Source organism: Zosterops lateralis, assembly GCF_965231275.1.
Source record: "Zosterops lateralis genome assembly, chromosome: 16".
NCBI lineage: Eukaryota > Metazoa > Chordata > Aves > Passeriformes > Zosteropidae > Zosterops > Zosterops lateralis.
Window position 1 is genome coordinate 7669666 of NC_139776.1, and position 15498 is coordinate 7685163.

The 15498-nt window shown below is 57.6% G+C and overlaps 1 protein-coding gene across 2 annotated transcripts; it reads left to right on the top strand.

Annotated features, from left to right (window-relative positions):
- Window positions 1–1234: 1234 nt before the first annotated feature.
- Window positions 1235–14532, top strand: HM13 (histocompatibility minor 13). 2 transcript variants are annotated; one of them, XM_083872968.1, is made up of 13 exons: window positions 1235–1429; window positions 2761–2859; window positions 4090–4172; window positions 5236–5324; window positions 6091–6176; window positions 6289–6414; window positions 8316–8373; window positions 8950–9033; window positions 9486–9522; window positions 10517–10619; window positions 11400–11485; window positions 13418–13607; window positions 14247–14532. In XM_083872968.1, exons 1-12 carry the CDS (start codon window positions 1250–1252, stop codon window positions 13566–13568), a joined length of 1182 nt encoding a protein of 393 aa, XP_083729094.1. In that variant the 5' UTR covers window positions 1235–1249; the 3' UTR covers window positions 13569–13607; window positions 14247–14532. The 2 variants fall into 2 exon arrangements, with proteins under 2 accessions (XP_083729094.1, XP_083729095.1); XM_083872969.1 differs by lacking the exon at window positions 13418–13607.
- The last annotated feature ends 966 nt before the right edge of the window (window positions 14533–15498 follow it).

Here is a 15498-nt window from a genome sequence, read left to right on the forward strand (position 1 = left end):
GCTGGCCGTCGGTCCCAATGCCATCCACCCCTGGGTGGCCACAAGCTCTAGTACAGTCTCCCCCCATCCCATGGGCTCCCTGGTGCCACCACCACCACCCTGCTCCCACCTCCAGGGGACCCCGCTGGCCCCTCTCTGGCATGTGGCCATCCTGGGACAGCAGCCCCGGGCTCCTCCATCTCACTCTGCACAGCGACGCTGCCCTTGGTGAGGACCCCCAAGCCAGGCTGGGGTTTAGAGGGGCTCAGGAGCCGTGCTGTGCCAGGCTGGGCCGTGGCAGGCGGCAGGGGGGATGCAGGGGGTGTGTGGGCACGGTGCCTTTGCCGCCCATCCTTCTCCGCCCTGGGAACAGCAGTCGCAGGGACAGGGCAGCATCCCGGGCAGGAGGCCAACCCCGCAGAGAGGGGCTCCCAGGAGGCCTTCCCATCTGCCCTCCGCCTGAAATGCGGAACTATGAATCACCCCACTCCTGAAATAGATTCCTTCTATTTAAAATATTAAATTTAAAAGACGTTTAAAAAAGACCTTAAGAAAATGTAAAGACTTGTGTTATAATCCCTGCTGTGCTCCCATCTCCTGCCCATGGCTCAGATCTAAACTGGGGGCAGCACCATTTCACTCTGCTCAAATCTTCACCAATTTTTGCTCCTCAGCAGACTTTCATCTCGGCGAGGAGGAGGAGGAGAAGGCTTGGTGGCATGGCGGAGCTGCCAGTGGCTTGGAGTATTTGCGAGGAAAACACACATTTCGGCCAATTTTCCAGCAGAGCCCTGGTCCCAGTCCAGTGCGTGGGGAGAATTTACTGCAATTTATAAGGGATTTCACAGAAAGGCTGTTTACTGTGACCACGAGTGGGCTGGGAGCAGTCAGGGGGCTTCCAACAACGGGGGTGCAGGTCCTTGGGTAAACGGTGAAGGGCAGGAAAACCCGGCACAGCCCAGAGCCCCCGACACAACCCGCTGGGGCCGATGGCACCTGCAGCTGCCGCCTTCCCGCCCGTGCTCGGGGGCCTGCGGGACACCGGGACCCCTGTCCGCAGTGATCTCCTCGGGCTTTCCCCCGCCCCTCACACACAGCGGGCTCGGGCAGGGGCTCTGTCAGGCCCCGGCCCGGGGTGGCGGCGGCGGGCCCTGCCCTTCTCCTGGCAGCGCGGCCGGCGGGGCGGGCCCGGCCTCAGCGCCGCTACGCGTGACGCACTTCCGGTCGGTAAGGGGACGTGTCGGTGCGGACCGCGGTGGGAGCAGCCGCCATGGAGGAGCCCGCGGCGCACAACGGCAGCGCCGCCGGGGCCGCGCCCGGGGCCGGGACCCCCGCCCGCCCGCCCGCCACCCCCGAGGGCATGGCGCTGGCCTACGGCAGCCTCGTCCTCATGGCGCTGCTGCCCATCTTCTTCGGGGCGCTGCGCTCCGTCAGCTGCGCCAAGAGCAAGGTACCCCCGCGGCTCGGGGCAGCCGGGCCTATAGGCCTCGCCCCTCCCCAAGAGTCCCCTCCGGGCGCCCCGTTCCACGGCGGGCCGGCAGCTGCATGTCCCCGGCCCCGGCCCTGGGCCTGGAGGCGCAGAGGACCCCGGGGAGAGAGTTGGCTTCCCCTGGGGCTTCTCCAGCCGCGTTGTCACCGCCCCGATAAATTCAAGTGCTGCAAAACACAACCGTCCCTTGTCCCTCCTCAGGAGGAGCTGTGCCGGGGGGACTCGTGTGTGGCTGTGCCCCGCGGCACTGGGGCTGGGCCGGGGGTGCTCTCCTGCCTGCACCCCTGTTCTGTCCTGTACTCCTCCCGCTGTTCTCTGCATTTCATAGCAGGGACATAAATCCCAACAGTTGGGCTGCTGTAGCTCAGGAGGAAGGACTGTTTTACACAGTCTGATCTATTACTATTTTTAAAATCTCCTTGTGTGCCCTTAAGCCTCAGATCAGGGGCTTCAGTTGATCTTGGGGGGCTTCTGGCAGCCCAGGCAGTGGAGGGCTGTGAGCAAAGCCCAGCCATGGTTCAGGGTGGGGGGTTCTCATCTCTCACTCTGCAGGGAGCAGCAGGAATTTGGGCACCTCTGCGCTGCCGGGCACAGCATGACAACTGTCGTGCTCTGGATAAGCTGCACAAGGGCTTTTGAGGTGCCCTCGATCTGTGCTGGCCGCAGGTGTTTGCCTGAGTGAGATTAGATCTCAGAGCAGCAGCCAGCTGGGCCTGAAGTGGGCGGGAATAGACAGAGAACAGGCAGCCCTCTGCTCCTCTGAGAGCTGAGGGTCTCCCATGGGAAATGGCTTGGAAGGGGCTGCTTGAGCTGGTGCAAAGATGTCTTGGAAGGGGTTTATAAATCTGGGGCTTTTGAGTGCGAGAAGTGTCCCAAGAACAAGGTGAGGGATGAGAGGGTGGCTGGAGAGATGCTCTGTGCTCAGGGTGATCACAGATGGTGGCACAGATGGGGCTGGCTGGGCGTGAGCTGTGAGGGAGCCCAGCTCCCCTCTGGGCAGGGGAGAAAGGAACAACGCCAGCACAGGATTTTTTCCTTCTCCAAGGGGAAAAAAAACCAGTATATTGTGGCTGTCCTGGGAAGGACAAATGCAAGGTTTGTGTTTTCCAGCTCAGGCTCTGCCTCTGACACAGCCTCACCTCCAGATATAGCAGGAGGCAGTGGGTGTTTTGTCATGTGTTGTCCCTCTTTAAACCACTGTAGATCCCTGCAGGTTGTGTCTGTTCACCCCCTGTTCAGGTGTGAAGCCAGAGCAGGGCTGATCCATTCCTGTTCTATCCTTCTCTCCCCAGAACTCCTCAGAGATGCCAGAGACCATTACCAGCCGAGATGCTGCTCGCTTTCCCATTGTTGCCAGTTGCACCCTCCTGGGCCTCTACCTCTTCTTTAAAGTAAGTGAGTGGCACTGGAGCTGGGGCGGGACGTCCTGCTGCCTGTCAGGAGCTCCCATAACAGGGTGATTCTGTTTTTGGCCCTTAGTGTGGGGACAGAAGGTGTGTAAGGCTGCACAGATCGAGCTCTTTGGTGTCACCGTGCAGGAGGACGTCAGTTTTTGCCTGAATTGTCACAGCTTGGGTGTAATCAGAGCCTGTTTGTGCACAGGTTGTTTCTGGAGAGCTGCCGAGGAGCAAATAGCCCTGAGCTCTTCCTGCCTCCTTGGGCCAACCTGACAGGGCACGGGCTGGAGCCAGAGGGTGCTGGGACTCTGAGGGGCAGATGCTGCTGTCTCTGTGTTGTGCTCCATGCTGTGCTCCTAGAGCCATGTCGGCTGCAGCTCTGGGGGAGCCCCCCTGTGTGATCAGGTGAAGTCTTTTAGACGTTCAGAGCCCACAGGCTGAGTCAGATGACCTGAGTAATTGGTGGGAGCTCTCAGCAGTGCTTTTGGTAATGTGGAGGAGATGTCTTGGCCTCAAGCACCTTGGGCTGCCCATACAGGTCTGGCATATAACTGAGCTCCCAGAGGGGTCTGGGGGAGCTTCAGCACAGAGTGGTCCTGTGGCCATGGCAGCTTCCAGCTGTGCTATTTTGGGATACCTGCAAGGTGCCAGGGTGCTCCTGGCTGGCCAGGAGGTGAGGGTTGGGGGGCAGAGTTGGGAATGGTACAGTTCAGTCCCTTCTCTGCCAATGGCTGTGTGCCTTGTGCTCTCCTATTCCAGCATCTCCCTTCCAGGAGGGCACAGAGGGCCCCAGGATCTTTCCACACTGGTTTGTAGGGGTGTGATTCAATAAGGGAGCATGTGACTTGTAGGGCAGGAGTTTTAAAAACACCGCATTTAATTAGGGCAGGGGATGCTGCTGCTCCCCTGGGGCTGGGCAGCCCCTGGGAGTGGTGCCTCTCTCTCCCTGCTCTGCAGGTGAAGCTCTGGCCTCCTTTCTGCAGCACTGGAGTTATTTTTTGACCTGAGCTACTCGCAGATGTGCAACAGCTCACGGGCCCATTGTGCTTGTTCTTTGAGCACATGGCTATTTCCAACATATTCTCCCTCAGCATGCAGGAATTTGGGTTATTCTAGCTATTCTTCTCTCATCTCCCTGGAGCACTGACACAGCAGCTGCCAACAGGAGCATGAGGATGGGGAGGATGCTGTGGTAACTAACCCTTCTGTGGTTTTGTCTTGCAGATATTCTCTCAAGAGTACATCAATCTTCTGCTTTCCATGTATTTCTTTGTGCTGGGAATCCTGGCCCTGTCCCACACTATCAGGTACAGCATAAGGATGGTGTGACTGGGGCAGGGCTACCCAAGGCTTCAGTTCATGTTATTGGGAGGATTTTAGAGCACCACTGCCCTGCAGCAGAGCCAAGTCTTCAGGGTATTTGCCCAGCCTCTTAGGGTGTTGTCCCTTGTTGGTGGGAACCAAAGCCCTGGGGGTATTGAGAAGCCACCACCGTGTACAGCATCACTGGGGGAGCTTGTGGAGGTGTCAGTGGGTCATCATGGAACAAGGCTAGCTCATCCTAAGGAGCTTCTCTGGCTCAGAATCACAGAATCAGAATATCCTGAGTTGGAATGGACCCAGAAGGATCGAGTCCAACTTTTGACCCTCCACAGGACAGCTCCAAAAATCCCACTGTGTTCTTGAGAGTGTTTTCCAAGCAGTTCTTGGAATCTCGCAGGCTTGGGGCCAGGACCACCTCCCTGGGGAGTCTGTAACAGTGCCCAGCCACCCTGTGGGTGAAGAGCCTTTTCCTGATACCCAACTTAAACCCCTCTTGGCACAGTCCTTGCTGCCCTGCAGAGGGGAGAGCTCTTCAGCACCCTTAATGGGATGGGTGACACAGGCAGCTGGAGCTCATGGCCTCTCGTGGCATGGCACAAGGTGTTGAAAGCTCAGGCTGTTTCAGTAACTGAAAAACTGGAACTGGTTTCCTGTTTGGTGAGCTCTGGGGCGTTGAGGACCAGATGCTTTCCCTAGAGTGGTGCTGGGCAAGGGCTTTGCTCTGCTCCTGGCTCTGCAGCAGAGCCAGTCAGTGCTGGGTACCCAGAGGGTTGCTAGGGGGCATAGGGCATTTGCTGGGGTGGATCCTCCTTTCTTGTGGGTGATGCTCTATTTTCTTGCCCTGGAGTATTTGGGGGACTGTCACGTATAGCCAGATCAGATCTCTGTGCAGGATGAGCTGCTGTGGCTCTTGGCAGTCCCTGATGGAGCAGATGGCGTTTCCCCATCTTGGGAGGGGGTGTGGGGCCTCCTCGAATGCAGAGGTGCTGGGCAGCACATCTCATGGGGTTTCTGTCGAACTGCCCTTCTCTACACCTCTCGTTTCAGCCCCATGATGAACAGATTCTTCCCTGCAAATTTCCCCAACAAACAGTACCAGCTCCTCTTCACCCAGGGCTCCGGGGAGAGCAAGGAGGGTATGTTGGCTCGCCGGTCTTGCAGGGGAGCCTGAATGTTTTCTGCCTTTACTGTTCTTCTTTTTTTTTTTTTTTTTCTTTTTTGATCTTATGACTCTCAGCCCCTTGAAACAACCTCCTCAAAGACTCGCCTCTTGCTCCCTGCTGAGCTTCCATAGCCAGTGTGAGCCACATGTGTCCCTGCAGAGCTGGGCTGGCACTCTGCCTCTGTGCTGCCTCTGGCTGGCAGGGAGACCTCAGAAACCCCTCCCAGAGTGCTGTGGGGATGGAGCTATGGCTGTTCTTAAATGCACAGCCTTTATTTAAGCCCCTTAGAAAGCACAGATCTGACTGGTTTGTGCTGCTTTATCTGGGCCAGATCTTTGCACTGGCAGAAGATGCTTTGATAAGTATCCTGCCCTGTAGTAGCTTTACTGGTAAGGGAGTATTTCTGGTGATACCAGCAGGAGTTAACTGGCACAGGAAGAGGGAGAAGATTTGTCTCTCCCTGCCTTAGGCAGTGCCTGAATCCAATTTCCTTACTGACAGCAGGACCATGGATGCTGTCCATGTGCAGAGTCTGGCTGAAGGAGAAGGTCTGAGCTTTCCAGGGCCCACTGCTCATTCCCAGGCAGTTTGCACGTGTGTACCACGGGTTCAGTCCCCTTGTTTGGGATGTGAGCACTGAGCTCTGGGCTCCCCAGCTGTGGAATCACTCATCTCAGCCCTGCACAGGAAAGGAAGCTGACTGGCCTGCTCCAAGTCTGACTTCTTTGTTTTCTTGCAGAAATAGTGAATTACGAGTTTGACACCAAGGATCTCGTGTGCCTGGCCTTGAGCAGTGTTGTTGGGGTCTGGTACCTGCTGAGAAAGGTAAGAGAGACACAGCTGGGGGCTGGGCTGAATTGGACACAGACTCATTTCCGTGCAGGGTGGGGGTTCCATGTACAGTGGGACCCAGATCTCGTTTTCCTGTCCTCCTCAGCACTGGATTGCCAACAATCTCTTCGGGCTGGCATTCTCCCTCAACGGGGTGGAGCTGCTGCACCTGAACAATGTCAGCACTGGCTGCATCTTGCTTGGGGGCCTCTTCATCTACGATGTGTTCTGGGTAAGTGGGAGCATTCTGCAAGCCATTGGTGGGAGCATGTGCCTGGCATTCTGCCTTTCTGGAGGCACCACGCTGGCTGGACACACACTTGAAGTCAGAATTTTCACTTTCTCAGCCCAGAGGGGTGTGGCAGGGTTGATGACAGAATCCACAGTGGCAGAATGTGACTCATCAAGTGCGTCTTCTTTTGTTGTCTCACTCAGAGAGCCCAGGACTGGCAGGGACCTCATCAGGGCTATTGTGGGGTACTTAGTGTGTGTCATATCCGGTCCTGTATTCCCCACTATGGTCTTCCCAAGGCCTGACAGCTGTTGGGTGGGCAGGAAGCTGCTCTGGGGCACACTGAGCCTGCTTGTGTGAGCTGTGCCTTGGTTCTGTCATCTGCTGGTTTCGTTAGTGTCCTTCTGTTCTCTTGTACAGAGGAAGAGACCCTGGAATGCCTCCAGTCCCTTTTCCTCAGCCAGTGCTACACCCTGACTTCCTCATTTTGAGGTTCTCCTTATTTCTTGCAGTGTATTTGAGCAGCTTTTGTAGAGGAAAGGGGGGTGAGGAAGGCAGGAATGCAGTTGTGTGCTCTGCTCCAGGCATGGGAGAGTGTTTGTGCTTCTAATGTCCATATTCCCCAGTTCTTCCTGCTGCCTCCACCTTCTGAATCACCATGTTTCCAAATGTCTGAGAGCCTTGTATACATTGAGGTCTGTCCAGCAGCTCTGCAGCTGCCTCTGTAATCCCTCCATATTTATGCCTGGCTACTGTGAGTTGTTTTGTACTTGGCCGGTGGTGCCTCTGTTTCCCAGGCTCGTTAACAGTCTGGGCTCTGTGGTTTTTTAGCCTCTGGGCCACTTCCTCCACAGCTCTCAGCTGGAGAGGACTCAGCCTTCTGCCTTAGCACACCTGGTGCCCCAGGCCCTGCTTGGTGTGTGAGTGTCTTCCCAGTGCTTTGGGGACAGTGAGTGCACTCCTCTGCTCTCCACTTGCTGGCTGTCTCCCATCTCAGCCTCCCCATGGATCAGAGTGTTGCTGGAGATTTACAGAAGGACTGCCTTGCAGTGGAGGCCCTTGTACTGTTCCCTTCTGCAGGAACTTGGATCTTGGCATGGATTCATTCACAGTGAGATCCCAGGAGAGTTTCAAGGAGGAAGGAGATCTCAATGGGTTGATGCTATTGCCCCCACATGGTCTTGCAGGGGGGTGCGTGTGGTGGTTTTCCCTTATCCTGGTGTTGAGTCCAGTCACTCTGTGGCAATGCTCAGAACTTGCTGCACCTTATGGGAGTTAATCTGATGCTTAAAGATTTCCCTTCAATCCAAGGCTTCAGGATCTTGCTCACCCAGTGCTAACCACCACCTGTTTTTTTGTGCCTGCTGGACTGGAAGCTTGGCGATGGAAAGGTGCAGAGATCAGGGTGACTGCCCTCAGTGTTTACAGTCCAGCCCCAAATTCTGCCAGTATTTACAGCTGATAGGGCTGTGCAAGTAAATGACCTCAGAGCAAACTGCAGCTGGTCTGACACTGATCTGCCCCTGTCCCTGCTGGAAGTTCCCAGGCTGGGAAGTTCTGCTGGAAGCTCCTGCCCTCCAATTGGACTTTACATGGAGCTGGCTGTATAAAGCTGAACTGAGGGGCAGGGCTGGTGGTGGGCAGCAGCTCTGCCATGTGAGTGCTGTCCCCATGCTGCTCTGGGAGCAGGACAGCCATGAAGCAGCCACCTCCCCCAGTGCCACTGTATGCCTCCTCCCTCAGACAGTGGGCTTGCTTTCAGGGCTCCTGCACCCACATTTTGGCAGGTTTTTGGCTATTTTCTGCCATCGAGGCCACTCCTGGCCCTGGGATGAGGCTGTAGCTGAGTGTGGGTGTGTGTTCCTGTGCAGCTGTGGTCACCTTGGCCTCCTCTGTTCTAGGTCTTTGGCACCAACGTGATGGTGACTGTTGCCAAATCATTCGAGGCCCCAATAAAACGTGAGTAGATCTTCCCTGCATGCTGGGGTCTGCTTTGCTGCAAGCCCTGCCCCATGCGCCCTGCACCTCTGGAGATGGCTCAGGCTGGGATGTGTGCAGGAACATTTCCTGCTAGTGACCCCTCCTCCCTGTCATTGGCCAGCCTTAAGCCAAGGCAAGTCTCTGGAAAGGGATGGTTTGCAGAGCCCTGGTCTGTCTGGGTCACTGTGCCTTTGGAGTGTGCAATTTCACCTGCTTGTGAAAACAGTCCATACCAAATAAACATCATGAAAAAAACCAAAAAAAAAAAAAAAAAAAAAAAAACAAACCGAAAAAAAACCACAGAGCCCCAAAACAGCAGGAGGGGTGAGCTGGTGCTTCTGTGGAGCATGCAGGAGTTTGGGTCCTGGGGACCCCTTGGTTGTTTGTCGTGGAATTGTCCCAGAAAGAACAAGGAAAGCTGCAGGGAAGGAGGGGGCTGAGGGCAGGGACAGGTCCCTTGCCCTGCTCTGGTCCCTGTTTGCCAGGCCCAGTGGGGCTGGGGTCTGTTCAGCAGGGACACCCCCCCCTCACTGTGCCTCCCTCTGCTCCTCGCAGTGGTTTTCCCTCAGGACCTGCTGGAGAAGGGGCTGGACGCCGACAACTTCGCCATGCTGGGACTGGGAGACATTGTCATTCCGGGTGAGGACAGAAGGGGGATGATGGGACTGGGGTCTCCCTTGAGGAGCTTATGAGGAGCTGGGCAGGTGCCTGGCTCTGCCCTCGGCCCGGCACAGCCCTGCGCGGGTCTCCCGGTGGGTTGGGAGTGTCCCCGCGGGTCCGGGTGCTGTCCCGGTGCCGCGTGCCACGAGAGGGCGCTGTCAGCCCGGGCACGGCACCAGAGCGCCGCGGGTCCTGCCCTGCCTCCTTCAGCCTGCCCCTGCAGCCCCTCGCCGTCCCTTCCCTGCCCCTGCAGCCCCTTGCCGTCCCTTCCCTGCCCCTCCGGCCCCTTGCCATCCCTTCCCTGCCCCTCCGGCCCCTCACTGTCCCTTCCCTGCTCCTCCGGCCCCTCACTGTCCCTTCCCTGCTCCTCTGGTCCCTCGCTCTCCCTCCTCTGCCACTTCCAGCCCCTAATTGTTTCCTTCTCCCTGCAGGGATCTTCATTGCCTTGCTGCTGAGGTTTGATATCAGGTGAGCAGGCGGCAGGGAAGGGTCTCTGGCAGGTTGGATCTTGCAGCATATTTGAGCTGCTTTTGTAGAGGAAAAAAGGGAAGGGGGAGCCAGGAGCACAGTCGTGTGCTCTCTTCTGGAGCTGGGTGTGGGGACACCCCAGGGGGTGTAAGGAAAAGCTCTTGGAAGAGGGGGCTGGTCCTGTGGGTGTGTCCTGAACACTGGGGGCGAGTGGTTTGAGTTCAGGCATAGGTATGGCAGGCAGCATGGGCTGGGGATCAGGGCAGCTGCACACAGTAGTCCCACAGAGCTCACCAGCTCCCTGGAACCAAGGAGTAGAGGGCAGTGAGAGGAAGCAGTGACAGCGTGGGAAAGAGCCGGGGGTGCTGGCACCTGGGAAGTGCTCGCGTGGATGCAAATCGGTGCCTGGCAGTGCTGGCTGCCTCCAGGTTGCCACTGACATTGGAGGAAGCAGCTCCTTCCCACACAGGGGAGCTGCACCTACAGCTGGGCTGCAGCAGTTGCCCCACACTGAAAGGCTCCAGGGAACAGGGTGCTCTGTGACTGTGGTGGTGTGGCCACACTCCCACTGCTCTTGCACAGACCCTCTGGTCTGTGCCAGCTCTTCCAGGTGTTACCACCCACATCCTGCCTGCACCTGCTGGGAATCCCAGTTCCTGCAGCCTGCCCTGTGATAAAATAGCAACTGCTGAGGGCCAGGGACAGGCCAATCTCCACCAAGACAGTGGGACCTTCTCCCTGGGTTCCAACCCAATTCCTCCCTTTTCAATTGCCATCCAGCAGCAGGATCACTTGCCTTCTTCCCTTCTCCATCCCCTCACTTGGGTGTTACTGCCTTCAGTCTCATGCTGATCCTACAACACGGACTGCACAGGCAGAGCACTGCTCCCCACACTCCACCGTGGTGGGAGATGGCTAAGAGTACCAGGCCAATTCCATTTTGGCCACTGGCATTATAGACCAGAGGTCATTGAGCTCTTCCCTTTCCCTACAGCCTGAAGAAGAACACGCACACGTATTTCTACACCAGCTTTGTGGCCTACATCTTTGGGCTGGGCCTCACCATATTCATCATGCACATCTTCAAGCATGCCCAGGTGAGCTCCACCCTGCTGCCTCCTGTGGATGTACATCCAAGTGGGTCAGGCCAGCTTGGCCACGAAGTTCCTGCATCCTGCCAGGAAAAAGTAGATTTATTCCTTCTCTTGGCTTTGGTTTTCCAGTACCTGCCTGTACCTTTCCCTGCCCAAAGCTCCTGTGTCCAGCTGGAGCAGAGGCTGGCTTGGGGCAAGGCTCCTGTTTCCAACAATAGCCCCTCAGCTGGAGGCCCTGTGTTTTTTGGCTCTTTGCAGCCAAGCTGTCTTGAGCACCCACTGGCTGTGCAGCAGGGGGCTCTGGGAGCCCATACACTCTGGTCTGCACTGGGGCTCTCAGTGTTGTTCATGGCCCACTGGGACCTCACAGCGAGGATTTTCACAGAATCACAGAATGGTTTGGGAAGGGACCTTGGAGACAGTTTTGTTTCAACTCCCCTGCCATGGGCAGGGAAACCAACCACTGGACGAGTCTGCTCCACGCCCTGTCCCATCCTGGCCTTGAGCACTTCCAGGGATTGAACATCCACAGCTTCTCTGGGCAGCTTGTGACACGATCTCACCATCCTCACAGGAAAGAATTTCCTCGTAATATCCAATCTAGCTTCATGCTGCTGCAGTTCTAACTTGGCTCTTGAAGCTGGTTTTTTGGGGTGTTTACTCCCTGAGTAGCTGTGTGCCAGATACCATGGGTGGAGAGGGGACAAGGCCATCAGCTCACCTTTCACTCTACCCTCGGGGTGATTTGTGGTTTGGTTTAACAGTTGTTTTCCTTCCCCGCAGCCTGCGCTGCTGTACCTGGTCCCTGCCTGCATCGGATTCCCGCTTCTCGTGGCCTTGGCAAAGGGAGAAGTAACCGAAATGTTCAGGTGAGCCTCAGCTGGCTGATGGAGCTGTTTTGCCGGCGGCACTGGAGCACATGAAGCGTGCAGATGTTCCCACGCCTGGGCACAGCTGGAGGGACGGGTTCATCTGGGCATGCTCTGGGTGTGCGCCGGCACGTGCGTGGGTGGAGGGAGCAGGTCTGTGTTTGTACATGCCGGGCCTGGCTCCAGCCGCCTCCCAGGAGCTGGGTGGGAGCTGTGCTGTGGTACCAGCAGGCAGCACCTGGTATTGCTTTACGCCCCAGTGACAGGCTCTTCCCATGCGCTGGCAGGCAGGGGAGGGTGGGACTGCACACCTGGTGTGGAGATACTTGGTCATTGTGTCCCAGGGCCTGTGGGTAGGGAAAAAGAGCTGGCTGTGAGAGCAGCGAGGGCTGGTTCGAGCACATCCCAACCTCCCCACTTGGGCAGAAAATCTCCTGGTTTGCAGCAGTCACCCTGCCCCAGAGACTGTGGGTACAGAGGAAGGGGGACTGGGCTGTTGTGCTCAGCTGTTCTCAGAGCCTGCCCAGGCTGTTGGTGAGCAGCTCTGGCCTCCTGCCTGAGAGCTGTTTCTCTGTCATGCTTGAGACTTGGTGGTGTCTCAGCACAGTAACGATGATTGATGCAGAGGAGGGAAGGGAACATCCTAAAGCAGGGCTGTGTACCCTCCAGCCTCCCCAGTGTCCCAGCCCAGGGAGTGTTCCTGAGCTCCCAGCCTTCTCAGAGAGAAACTGGGCGCAACGGGAAGCCAGCTGTCCTCCCTCCTCCCTCCCCTCCCCTGGGAGATGCAGGTATGCATGTTCCCAGCGGCTCTCAGCTGGGCCGTCCCCAGCCCTGCCGCACCTGCCCCTCCTTTGATGTTTGCTTCTGACAATCGCTGCTGCAGGCACTGAGTGTCCTGGGATCGTCCTTCCTGTGCACCTGGGATCCTGCAGCCGCTTTCCCCAGTGCTGTGACTCACCAGCTGACAGCAGCAGCACCTCCTGCCAGGAAACTGGGGAGAGATGAGCTGTGAGGCCGGGCCTGCTGGGCAGCAAGGAGTGCAGGGAGCCTGGCAGCCAGGGGCTAGTGCCCTCTCAGAGCAGTAGCACAAGCTGCTCCAGCAGCCAAGTGTTGCCAGGGCAAGGGCAGGATGCTGGAGGGTTGCAAACTCGATGGCCCCTGGGGGCCAGACCTCCCTTGAAGTGGCTCATTGCAGGCAGAGGAAGTGGGATTCAGAGGGACTGATGCCTGGAGGGCAGTGGCTCCCACCGCAGGAATCCCACCAGGTGTAGCTCTGCTGTGCTGCTTTGGTGCACCCTGATCCTCCCTGGAGCTGGCAGTTCCTGTGGTCTCTGCCTGCACATGGTGTCTTACAGCAGTGAGGGTCTGCAGGCAGGGTGGGAGTGAGCAGATCTGTGCTGCAGGCCCAGGGAAGGAGTGCTGGTGGGGCAGGGGTGAGTGACCCTGGGATCACCTCCATGGCTCTCAGCCTTGCCAAACCTCTCTAGCCTAGGCAGGAAGCTCCACTCTGCCTCCCTCAGCAGTGGGAACCCATCCTGCTCCCCACATCTGCTGTGGGCACGCTGTCCTCAAGCGGCAGGACAGGGTCTGCTGCATCTTTCTGTCACCTGCCCAGCCCTTGGGCTGCTCCTGCCACCTCTCCACTGCCCAGGCTTGCTCTCCCTAGGTTCTGCCTGCCTGGCTCTGCTCATGCCAGTGGGAGCTGCCTCATCCCCGAGTTTCAGTGCTTACTTTTCCATGCTGCAGCCCTGTCCTGGAGTCTGCAGGCAAGGAGAGGCCAGCGGGTGCGAGCAGGTGAACGGGGATGCCAGGCTTTCTGCACAGGGTGGTGCGTTCTCGATGCTCTCACTCCAAAACTCTTCTGCTTTTTCTCTCTTCCCCCTCCTCTTTTCTGTCCTTGTCTTTCCCTCCTGCTTCCTCTCTCTCCTGCAGCTATGAATCCTCTGCTGAAATCTTGCCTCACACACCAAGACTTACCCACTTCCCCACGGTGTCTGGCTCGCCGGCCAGCCTGGCTGATTCCATGCAGCAGAAACTGTCCTGTCCCCGCCGACGCCGGCAGCAGAGCCCTAGTGCCATGTAGCCACTGCCACTGGGGCCCCTTGTCTGTCGCTCTGGCCAGGTAGGGGCAGGTCCTGGCTCTCCCTGGCCCAAGCTCTCCCTATTCCCAGCTCTCCTCACTCTGTGGGCAGAGGCTGGAGCTGTTGCTGTGCTGCTGTGGGCTGGCTTCTCCCCCATTCTGAGAGAGGAGACTGGGGAGGGCAAGATTTGATATCCCAGACCTTGTCCTTTCTGCTTGGAGCAGCATTCCCATTTCCTGAGACAGAGCCCTGGGGCCACTGCTGGAGGGAGTTTGCAGCCAGAGGAGTGAGACCCTGGGAGGGAACACTGCTGTTGGTCTTGCTGCAGTTCCCCTGTTAACTGGCCCCACTGGCACTAGTGCTCAGCCAAGGAAAGCATACGTTATCCTGGATATCCAATAGTGAACAAGGGAACAAAGATAGATCCCTGGGCACAGAGCTGGCCCCTGGCTGGGTCCACCCTATCCTTGGAGATGTCCGGGGGGGGATGTATCCCTCATCTCCCTGTCTGGGCTCTGCCCCATGGGGCTTCCTGTGCTGGGGGCTGATGGCTGGAGCCCACCTTGTCCTCAACAACAGCAGGGCAGAACCCAAGGCCAGAGGTTGGGCTGTCCCCATGTTGGCACAGGGCTCTGTCCCCAGGGATGAGCTGGCCCTACTCATGTCCCTCTTGTCCCCAGCTACGAGGAGAGCTCAACCCCCAAGGAGGCGCCAGGGGCTTCCAAAGAAGAGCCAACAGAAGCCTCCAAGAAGGAGAAGTGACCTTGCCCGTGGGCTGTGCCCAGCTCAGCTGGGCTGGGGCCCTTTAAGACCCTCTGCAAGTGACAGACGACGAAACAATTGTGCAAGAGCATCGTGTTGTGTGTGTCGGAGCAGCCACCCAGGTGGGGTATCGATGTATGCCGGTTTTTAAATTTTGTATTGTGCATTTGCTTTCTCTCATATTAAACCATATTGAAGGAAGGAGTGCTGGTGTGGCCCTGCCCCTGCTCAGCCGCCCAGCCGGCACCGGGATGGGCATCCAGCTCACCCGCCTTTTCCCAGCGGAGCTGGTGGCCATTGTCTGGCTGTTTCCAAGTGACCAATGACCATCCCCTTCCCCCTCCCACTTCTCTGGCACTGGGCCTTCCCCCAGCCTGGCCCCTGCTCTGCAATACCCACATTTAGGGCTGGAGTCACTGAGCCCTGTGTGGGTTTGAACCAGGATCTGGCCCCAAAGAAGCGTGGCTCAGCAGGGATTGGGATGCAGGAACTCCACAGGGTGGGGACATGCTTTGCCTCAGCTGCTGGGGTGCTCAGCGAGCTGAGGCTAACACCCCATGGCCTGGGGAAGCAGGAATGGGAGGGATAGGGGTGGATGGCCCCAGACCCAGCCCTGGAGCAGAGTGAGGACAGCATGGATTGTCCCTTTTCCTTGCAGGGAGCCAGGCACCATCCTGCACCCCTTGGGGCTGGGATGGGCAGAGGATGGTGGTGTAGGCATGGGGGCTGAAAGGGCTTCAGGCAGGGGCAGCTCCAGCATTCACTTCAGCTTCCACTGGGACCAGCTGCCCTGTGTCCTGCAGCACTGGCAGTGTCCTCCCTACCCCTCCTGGGGGCCCTGTGGAGGATCCTGCATCCCTTTGGCCATGCCCACTGCCAGAATAAATAGAAAGTGTTTGCTGGCTTGGCAGCTCCTCCACAAAAGCCGTATTGAACCATTATTCCCTGCGCCGGCTGCGAGCACTAAAAGTGGCGCCTCGCGTTCTGCCATCTAATGACCCTTCGCAGGCTCCTACAGATGTTTTCTATGACTTACAGCTCCTTTTCCAACAGCCCTGTCCGCAAAAACAAGAGGGGCCACTTTAATTCCAATTAAATACCTCCAGCTAAGCAAACAGTGTGCAGCAGGGTCTGGGTACAGTGCGGCCGCCAGGCCCAGCCCACCGAGTC

What these genes read in the sequence shown, in the direction of transcription:
- HM13 (XM_083872968.1), top strand. Translation starts at nt 1,250, where the DNA reads ATGGAGGAGCCCGCGGCGCACAACGGCAGCGCCGCCGGGGCCGCGCCC. An exon ending in ATTCGAGGCCCCAATAAAAC is followed by an intron (nt 8,374 to 8,949) that starts GTGAGTAGATCT and finishes TGCTCCTCGCAG; the next exon opens with TGGTTTTCCCTCAGGACCTG. An exon ending in GGGAGACATTGTCATTCCGG is followed by an intron (nt 9,034 to 9,485) that starts GTGAGGACAGAA and finishes TTCTCCCTGCAG; the next exon opens with GGATCTTCATTGCCTTGCTG.